Source organism: Lactuca virosa, chromosome 5, assembly GCF_052849685.1.
Source record: "Lactuca virosa cultivar CGN04683 chromosome 5, Lactuca_virosa_CGN04683_v6, whole genome shotgun sequence".
Lineage (NCBI taxonomy): Eukaryota > Viridiplantae > Streptophyta > Magnoliopsida > Asterales > Asteraceae > Lactuca > Lactuca virosa.
The window spans coordinates 280,080,741-280,091,414 of NC_136430.1; the positions used below are offsets into that span (position 1 = coordinate 280,080,741).

At 28.5% G+C, this 10,674-nt stretch overlaps 1 protein-coding gene across 3 annotated transcripts; it reads right to left on the reverse strand.

Moving 5' to 3' along the window:
* Positions 1-2,015: 2,015 nt before the first annotated feature.
* LOC145115643 (wax ester synthase/diacylglycerol acyltransferase 11-like) lies at positions 2,016-10,380 on the reverse strand. 3 transcript variants are annotated; one of them, XM_079051987.1, is made up of 7 exons: positions 10,036-10,380; positions 8,118-8,669; positions 5,913-5,979; positions 5,626-5,741; positions 5,293-5,502; positions 4,721-4,858; positions 2,016-2,520 (listed from the first exon to the last, which is right to left on the reverse strand). In XM_079051987.1, the coding sequence occupies exons 1-7, from the start codon at positions 10,270-10,272 to the stop codon at positions 2,437-2,439; spliced, it is 1,404 nt and encodes a 467-aa protein (XP_078908113.1). In that variant the 5' UTR covers positions 10,273-10,380; the 3' UTR covers positions 2,016-2,436. The 3 variants fall into 3 exon arrangements, with proteins under 3 accessions (XP_078908113.1, XP_078908114.1, XP_078908112.1); XM_079051988.1 differs by having other exon boundaries at positions 2,019-2,517; positions 10,036-10,379; XM_079051986.1 differs by having other exon boundaries at positions 2,025-2,575; positions 10,036-10,379.
* Positions 10,381-10,674: the final 294 nt, after the last annotated feature.

Sequence of the window (10,674 nt, forward strand, 5' to 3'; positions counted from 1 at the left end):
AAAACGCTTTTGCATACTGCTCCACAGTCAGTTATCCACAGTACGTCGATTTTATTCGCTTAACAAACTCATCCCATAACATATTTTCTTCAGCATCATCTCCCAAGGTTTGGTATACTCTTTCCCACCAAATTAGGGCTTGACCCCTAAGCACTTGCGAAGAATTGGTAACTTTCTGATCATCCCAACACCCACTAGCTCTAAGAACTCGATTTGTTTTAGTGATCCATTTCATAGTCACTTTTAGATCACGAATTCCTTCATATCCAGTCGGCTTGAATGCCATAAACGACTTGAAAGACCATCCTTTCATTGAGCTTACTGGAGGACATGGAGCAAGAGAGGACCCTTGATTTTGGGATAAACCCACAACATATTACGCACCAATAAAAGACAGTGCACCCCCAACAGATTGTGGACCCGCAGCAGACGGTGCAACATATTGGATTACTGGTGTTCCCAAACGAGTATCAATCAATCATTTCATCTCTTGACGATTTTCTTCTTTCAACTCCTCAAGAAGCCTCTTAATAGCTTCCATGGTAATTGGTTGGGGCTTCCATCTTGGCACAAAATTCGCTTCGCCCTCGTGCAGATCTACACCGCTTCTAGTACGAACCATTATGAAACCATAAACCACTAGCATGAAGATATTAATTCATGCAATTCTTAAAATTCATAAAAATACACAAGGTGAAGATCCTAAAACACTCTGGTTCTTTCTTTATCTCACATAGTTTAGCCTAGGTAATGACAGTCCAACCTAATTCGATCAAACTATGGCTCTGATATAAATTGTAACAACCCATATTTTTCTTAAAGATTTAATATTTAAGTTATGGGAAATATCAAAGTTTACACATCATCACAAAAGCCATAGTTTCAAAAAATTTTAAAATTATCCCTAGAAAGAAACATTAACGCGTGTTACCAACTCATATCCTAACCAAAATTAGAGTAACAAGGATAAAACATAAAACAAAAGTTTGGTTCAATGTCCGTGATGCTTCTAAGCCACTCTCTCTAAGGCTTGCTACATGAACGTGTAAACACATGGAAACAATATCTATCAAACCATAAGTTTGGTGAGTTATAATTTAACAATCATACAATATAATAATACATTTAGTCACATAATTCACATATCTAGCTAGTCACATAAGTGAACATACATTTATACATTAATGGTAGATAATTAACTAGTCTCCATCATCTTTAACATTTCCTTGTAGCACTCTAAGTACTCTCTTCCCTAGGGATCCCTTATTCCACTCATTACATACATATGCACAGAACATCATAAAAACATAACATTCACATAACATATTTTATCCAAGATATTACAATCTAATAATGATGTCATCTACATTTACATACATATCGATACATGCTTTAACATGAATCTACTTCACATTATCATACTCTAAAAGTATAGTACAACTCACCTCTTATAGTGGAATAACAAGCCACTTCACATTTTCCATTTCTAGGGTTTCAAACCCTAATGATCAAAACAAGAATTTAACCATTGAATCTCCATAAAAACCAAGTATTAAGCTTCCAAACACTTGGTTAACCATTAATAACAAGTTTATTGGAAGAAATCTTGCATAACAAGCTCAAACTCATAAACCACCATTAAAGCCCTAAAAAGCTTGAAAATGGACAAGATGATTATCTTAGGAGCTTTAGAAGCCTAAACCTTTCCACAAAAAGGCTTGATCGTCTCTTTAACCTTCTTCAACCTTTAAATCATCGGAGGTATGATCTAGAGTGTTCGAGTGTGCGTTTTTGAGAAAATAAACTCTATCCGATCATTTGATCTACCTCGAAACCATGCCGCGTTCTTACCCTCACCGTGTTGTTCTGGCTTAGATGATCCTGCGATCGACTTCCTTTCACATTGTCCTAGAAATCTATGATAGCAACCTACTTTGGCCACCACATCACAACACCCATATGCTATGCCGTGGAGTAAAGTACATTGTCTACGACTTACGATGGAAAAACACCCAAATCACCGCCTCACCCACCACGCCGCGACAAACCTCTCACCATGTCGTGGTGGACCTGGAAACAACTTTTCCATTCCATTTTCAATACAATTCAACCCCAAACTTATATCTATCAATTCCAATCCATTCTCAAATCAACATAACGTATTTCATTACTTCAAAACATCAAATGAATACGTGAGAGACATCGATTGACGTTCTACAAGTCTAATATTACCACAAGGACCAAAATCCCCTTTAACACATAATAACATTTTAAAACATAAAAGCTCAAAAATCTAGTTTCCTACAGGCACTCTACCAAAAATACTCTAATATCACAAACATAATATTAAAATGACATCTTTTTGTTTTGATGAAATACGATGAAGTGTACATCATCATTCTCTTTTTATCTACTTGTTCTTGGCATTCTCTGATGCTAAAGCGGAAGTCTTGATGAGGTAAAGGGATTCCTCAAGGTCATCACATAGCCTTTCAGGGTCTGGTATGGTTTCTTCATCTGCTGATATGATAAACGTCAATTTATCCATATAACTTAGTATATGAATCATTAATGCCTGCAATGATACTTTTGTTATTTCTCTTATGGAAGTTACTAAAAGTTTAGTTTAAAATATATTTAGTTGATAATGGTATATAGAATTTTTTTTATGTTACATTTAATATACTCTTAATATAAATATTTGATTATTTCGTATGTCTCAAATACCATTTCATAAAGAAAAAAAATAGATATTTTAATGACTCGTGACAGTAATGAACTTCAAATTTGTTTACATTATGTCACTTTCCTTTTGTATACACCATTTATAAGAGAACTTTTTTTTCAAAAAATATTTACAACTGATTATTGAATGTCATAATGGTATTTTTTTTAACACAAAAAATAAGTTCGTTGGTAAATTATGTAAAAAAAAGACTAAATATGAATAAAAGTTATATTTTATTATCTCAAATTCATTTTCCTTTTTAATCGTTCATTTTAACTTAAATAAAAAATCAATTAATTTGTAAAATTTTATTTTTAAATTTTTTTATTTTGTAAATCTATTTTTAGATCTTTTTCTTATCTTATGAAAAATAAGTAAACATTAAAATATGACTTATCATTATATAGATGATCATTCAAATATTATCTTAATTTTAAACTTCAATCTTTTCCAAAATTTTACATATGAAAACGTCAAATGGATATAAAATCAAACATTTGTACAAACATAAGTTTATATATATATATATATATATATATATATATATATATATATATATATATATATATATATATATATATATATATATATATATATAAATTAATGAAAATTATTTTAATAATTAATTAATAAGTATTTTTTTTCTCTTTTAGAACTTTGTGTATCACTCAAATATATGTGCAAGTATTTGATATTCCTATCCACTTGGCATATTTTGTGAAAGCTTAAAAATAATTGAAGTTGCAAGTAAAGATAATTTTTAAATGACTATCAAAATAATTTATATTTATTATAATTACGATGGTTGGTAAGTCGTGTTCTAATGGTCAAGTATTTTTTTTATCAACATAAGAAAGAGTTTAAGAATAGATTTGTGAAATAAAATTTTATAAAAATGAATATTTTACAAATTAATAGATTCTTTGAATAAAAATAAAATGAAAAATTAAGAAGGGATAATGAATTATGAGGTAACAAAATTTATTTTTCTTTTACATGTAGTCATTTTCTTTTTTGTGTATATAGTTTCCTTTTTATGTATATACTTTATAGTGAACTTATTTTTGTTGTTTAAACAATAACTTTATTGCTTGTAATAACTGTTAGTAATAATATTTTTTAAACAAAAAAAATATGTTCGTACAAAAATAGCAACTAAATGTGAAGAAAAACGAAAGTTCGTTACCATTACCTAAACATGTAATTATCCCTTAATAATATAACTCGAAGTAATAAATTTATATAATTATTATGATCAATGGGTAAATGGTGTAATTTAATTTGTAACTTAATAGCATGTAATGTATCTATTGCAATCTTTTCCTGCAAGTAAGATAAGATTTTATGTCTACCTTTTTCTTTTAAAACATCAAGATCCTAGTGTATACATTGGATCTTACAAAAATTGGTAAGTTTTAATTTTTGTACGCAGGAAAAATGTCAAGCTACATATAATATATATGATGGTAATTATTAAAGATAATAGATACTTAGATTCATAAGATTCCTCTATTTTTGCCTTCATAAAATACATAATCATATAATTTTGGTTATAAAATAAGGGAGTAGTTAGAAAAAGTCAAATTATATTTTGGTAATCCGATCTCATAAAATAAGTTCCCAAGTATTGAATATGAATATATGCTACCTAATAGAAATCGTTTGAAAATATGTCCATTTTAGGCTATCATTAGAAAAGGTATATTGGTAATAATCATTTCGCTATGTTTTCTAGGGCAATATACTAAGATACCCATCTAGACATGCTATACACACAGAGATAAAGAGAACCAAACTCTTTGAGCAAACCACAAACCCATCACCTAAGCCGCTAGATCATCTATATTTTGTAATGTTCATAAATGAACATACATATTCATGTACGAATGTTCAGTCACAACACATTCGATACATTGATGATCTGATAACTCAAAAGATGGTTTACTAAAATAGTTTGAATATATGTACATATATTTGTATATGAATACTTACATTAGGTTGTCCATAACAACTAGGAGCAATGTAAGTGATTTCATGCCCATAAAACGTGACTTCTTCTTGTGGTCCGGGCACATTAGTGAACCACAAGGTTGTGTTAAAGAAAACCTTATGGTTTAGTTTCCCTACCGCCTGCACCAACCTCAGATTCACATTAGTAGCAGATCCGAAAAAAAAGCACTTTCTAACTTGGTCTGTAATGTAATTAAAATTTTGCTAACCCAATTTTTGAGAATTTATTTAGTGCAAAAGTTTTACACAAATCCTTTAATTTTTAAATATATTTTTATTTTTATAGAAAATCTAGCTCCACACACCTTTTGGGGTAGTATAGATCCACCATTGTTCACCATCATTTTTTATTTTTACAATAAATTTGGGTTAAAGATCAGAAATAAGTGGGTCTACAAGCCCCTTGGGGTAATGTGGATCCTCCATTGTTCACCGTCATAACTAAAATAGTAATTTTTTGGTTTTAATATCGTAAAAGTAACATTTCATATATATAGTCACTAAACAAAACCTAATAATTGTTTACTTTTTTCATTGTGAGGTGATGCATGTACCTTAATGCCAAATAACTTGAGGACCAAATAAACAACAAAGTAAGTGTATAAAGGCTCTAAAGAGGCTTTCTTTCGATCGATGACTGCCTTAGCTTCTTTTACATAATCCAAGGGGTCTGTTTTTAGTCCGATTGCAAACGGGAGGAGCACATAACCGATCTGGTTTCCCCATCTACCCATCTTCCCCGTTTTCATTGTTTCGACAAAAGTCTACACATTCGCCGATGATAAGTAGAAAAAAGTTAACTATAATGATATTTGATTTGTTCACATAATTAAGACTATGATTTTTGAATCTGTTTATTGATTAAGATGGAAATTAGATGAACTCACATCGATCCGAGTGGTTGGTCTTAGGTTAAAAAAGAACGTGGCACGAAGGCGAATATTTTTTGGAATGAAGTCGTTTTTCTTAAGATGATCTGACCCATTAAGATTCATGTTTTCACCTGAAAATGGTATTTGGATTTAGTATAACCACTAAATAAAACTAGTTCGTCTTCAGAATTTGCCTAGTGACTCCAATAAAGTTATTGTATCTACGATTCTGATATAGCATGAAAGATAGAGATATAGATGCAAATTTTGAAAGATAGAGATATAGATGCAAATACACTTACTGTATCTACGATTCAGATAGCGTGATAAACCTGCTTGAGTGACTCCAAGCACTACATCATTCAATGTCTGCAACATAAGTGGCATCCATTACATAAATATAGATGTCAATCTCAATATTATTTCTATTATTTAAAATTATTATTTTTGGGAATATTAAAACTGATCACATTGTTTTTTAAAATTAAAGATAACCACCAAGTTTTTCACTATTTACCAAAATGGCCATCAAGTTAGAAATATTGTATTTAAAATTCCTTTTATTTGTTTCATATCAAGATTTTATGATATCAAACATATTTTATAATAATAATAATAATAATAATAATAATAATAATAATAATAATAATAAACCTTATTTTAGAGAAGACATATCGGACAAAAAATAGATAGTTTAGAGAAAAATAATAGACATAGACAATCCAGGCAAAAATATACATTTCAGAGTTGTTCTTTGAGTTTTAAAATTGTTATTTTTGTTTAATCCATGACTCAAATGCGCTAATACACCGATCTGTAGCTCAAATGATATTACAAGAGAGCTTTGTGGTTTTAAATTATGCTGAAGCAAAACATTTTGAAGTACCGAAAAGAACATTTTTGGTTTCAAAGTCTAGATGCAAATGAGAGAAAAATTCAAATTATTTGCTAAAATGTTACTTCATAATCAAAAAATGGGCCTATTTAGGACTTGGTGGTCATTTTAAGGAGAAAAAAAAAAAATGCTTGATCACCATAACATCCATGTGGTCATTTTTGTGAAAATCCTTAGAGTGTTTTTGGTTGTGAAAATTTGTGAGATTTTAGTTTTCTATGAAAATTATTAAATAAAAACGAAAATTTTGAAAACGCATTTGGTTGATTCAGTTTTCCAAATTTTTCCAAGAAAATCAAAAAAATTCTGTTTTCCAAATTGTATGTAATTAGAAAAATGATTTATACAGTTTTTCAAAATTTCTAAATTCCTAAGATGGAAAACGAAAACTCTACCGTTTCCATCAAAACATATTTTCTAAATTTTTTATTGAAAACTGAAACTGAAAACTCAACTCTATTTTCTGAAAAACTTTTTCTTGGAAAATAAAAATAGTTTTTCACAACCAAACATACCCTTAGCTTTTTCATTATAAGACTGTCACATGAGACTCTTTTTCCAGCATAATGTTTTGTTGTCTATCTATTACATTGGTAAAAAAAAATTTGTGACAATATATATATATATATATATATATATATATATATATATATATATATATATATATATATATATATATATATATCCTAACCACTCATCTTGGAGATCAAAAATAAAAAAAAAAAAAAAATTTATAAATTGCAAAATAAAAAGAAAAATCCAAAAATTCTTTTCTAAATATTATTTTCGTTATTTAATTTATCCAAAAATAATTAAAAAACAAACAAAAAAATTAAAAAAATATCACCGTTTTTTCGAAATATAAGTGAAATATTCTAATAGAATATTACATTATAAATAATCAATTCGAATTTTTACAATGTTAGAATATTCTAATATTCTACTAAAATTGGAAAATATGTTAAAATATTCTAATATTCTATTTGAATTGTTAAATTTATTAGAATATTTTAATATTCTATTAGTATTTTTTGAATATTTATAGTTTAATATTCTAAAAGAATATTTAAACATTCTAAAAATTCGATTTGAATATATTTACAGTATAATATTCTATTAAATATTTCACGTACATTTTGAAAAAAAACGGTAATTTTTTTATTTTAAAAATATATTTATTTTATATTCAAAATGAATTGCTAGAATTTCGTCCCCATATCTCACAAAATATGATGGTCTCACATGAACCTCTCTCTCTCTCTCTCTCTCTATATATATATATATATATATATATATATATATATATATATATATATATATATATATATATATTCGGTCGAGACCATGTTAATTTTGTGAGACATGAGGACACGATCTCAACCACTCATCTTAGAGATAAAAAAAAAATTAAAAAATCTGAAATACGAAAAAAAAAAAAAAGGCAAAAACCCGAAAGTTTTTTTTAAATATTATTTTCATATATTTGTCAAATATACAAATCGACGTGATTTTTTTAAATATATATATTTGTCAAATCACGCTGCATTGTTTCACTGCGTTTATTGCATATAAAACAATGAAATAAACCCTAACAAAAAACAAATTAACTTACCACATCCATGACCTTCTTCACCACCTTAATGTCAGATAAGTTCACGCTCTTGCGAACAAAACGTCTAGGTCTATTCTCTACGCCTAAAGGGCCTTTCAGTGGTGTTTCAGTGTCTTTAAGGAAAAACACGGTGAACACAAACATCACAACGGAAACAAAGGAGTTCCAAAACATTTCTAGCACCGACCGGACAGTAGAAAATTTGATGTAACTAGATTCTTTGTAGACGGGAAGTGTTGGCAAAGCATCCGGATCCGATGATTTTCGTGTACAAGCAAGAAAAAGTGTCATCAAAGACAAACCATCACCTAAGGAATGATGGAAGCGAAAAACACCGGTCCCTTCATCATTGGTTGTCTTGATGTCAAGAAGGTGGAGATCCCATAAAGGCTTTGAACTCTCGATGGGAGATTTGCTAAGGTTTGAGATGTAGTCATCGACAAATTTTTCTGGGAATGCAATATTCGGTTCTATTTTTGGGACTATAACATGGTTGTCAATGTTCACGTTTGTTGGAACCCATATGAAGCTTCCGGTTTCTTTGTCGATGACCTGAAAATCGATAAGAAGGCAAGAGTTTAGAAACGAAAATAACTTCCCAGAAAACAGTAGAATTAGTTATCACATTTTATTATCACGTTTGAATAAGGATTGCAATGAATTGTTTTTATTTGTTACACATTGATATTCTTTTAAGTTAAACGAAAAAGGATTGCAATGAATTGTTTTCACTTTTCACTCATATAATTGTTGTTGTTTGAAACACATACGGGCACACATACATTTTGACATGTTCAACAGTTCAAGTAAGAAAGATAACCCCCACAACAATTTTTCATAATTACATGTAGAATGGAAATATGGGGAAAAAGAATTTAAATGGAAACCAGATCTGATTCCACTATTTGGTACACCAGAAAATAAATTCAACCAAATATTCATAAGAAACAATTCTGTAATATAAATAAAATGGAAATTAATTTGTTTTTCAATATTTGTTATTTTCAAGCATTTCATATTTATGTTTGTAAAATCACGAAAATAACTTATTAACTACTCCACTAAATTAATAATGTGGCAAAAAAGTAAACATCTTTTTAAGGAAGGTTATTAAAAAATTAACTTGGAGCAAAAAAATAATTTTAAAATATTAAATTCATCAATATAAGTTAATTTATATATTTCTTAAACTTGATACATATAATAATTAATTTACATCAAATGTAGAAACATACAATATAAATATAAGTTCTAAACATAAATATTTTAATTAAAAATTGTCATTTTTCTTATTACATAATAACTAATAACAAAATCTAATAATTATTTTCCCATAAAAAAATATCCGTCAAAAAATAACTATTTATCGCTGTTGTTTTGCGTGTGCACATTATATATATATATATATATATATATATATATATATATATATATATATATATATATATATATATATATATATTATTTTTAGGGCTTTACCTTAGAAAAACAAAACAATTTACCAAAATTTATATATTTTTATTTTTATGTTCTACATATAAAACTAAGAAATCTTATATATATATATATATATATATATATATATATAAAAGATTTCTTAGTTTTATATGTAGAACATAAAAATAAAAATATATAAATTTTGGTAAATTGTTTTGTTTTTCTAACGTAAAGCCCTAAAAATATAAACCCAACGCATTGTAATTGTATATTGATATAGGTTTTTATTTGTAAACATAAAAATAACAAAATAACCTATTGATGCACAAACCTCCAACTCAACTTGAAACTACTATACGCAACTTAAATAGAGTTCATTAGTTCATAACCCATGTGAGACAAATTATCACATCATGGACGTGAACCATGAGCGACAACAGTTTCAACTTTTGATGGTGTGGTTTCAAGGTTATATTTATACCTGCAGGCTTGAGAACCTAGGATGTCGAAGGAGAGAATGAACAAGATTTTGTTTGACGACAGCAGGGTTGATCTTGGTCTTGCACCCCATCATGGTTATGATGTAGACATTGGAACCAGGCTCATGGAACAATCTTGACATAGGGCTCAGAGGTTGATCTTCTTCCTTCAATCTTAGACCATCGTTGATGGTGGTTTTGATCTGTGTAAGAGTGTTGAGACCTTTTGCAGAACTCATGGCTCACACAAAATTGGAACTTTCTATATCTAGGAATGCAAGTTGAGTTAATGAATGACATCCTTTATATACATCAACCATGGCATCATGTTTTTTTTTTTTGCTTTCGACCATCAATGCTTTATTAAAAATAACCACACAGTATTTGATTTAATAGGTGTCAAATTATATATGCTATTGGTTGACGAGTCAAGATTGATGAATATAATAAATAACCACACAGTATTTGATTTAATAGGTGTCAAATTATATATGCTATTGGTTGACGAGTCAAGATTGATGAATATATATTTTCTTTGTTTATTATTCTTTAATGGCAAACTACACGTAAATGGAATATACTTTCGGCGAATCTCCTAACATTGAAAGGACATATATTATAAGTTTATAATCAAACAAAAG

Excerpts from the sequence above, each read along its gene's own strand:
- LOC145115643 (XM_079051986.1), bottom strand. The coding sequence starts at position 10,272 with ATGAGTTCTGCAAAAGGTCTCAACACTCTTACACAGATCAAAACCACC. Across the intron at positions 8,670-10,035 it reads CTAGGTTCTCAAGCCTGCAG|GTCATCGACAAAGAAACCGG; the intron begins GTATAAATATAA and ends ATCGATTTTCAG. Across the intron at positions 5,503-5,625 it reads GACCAACCACTCGGATCGAT|ACTTTTGTCGAAACAATGAA; the intron begins GTGAGTTCATCT and ends GCGAATGTGTAG.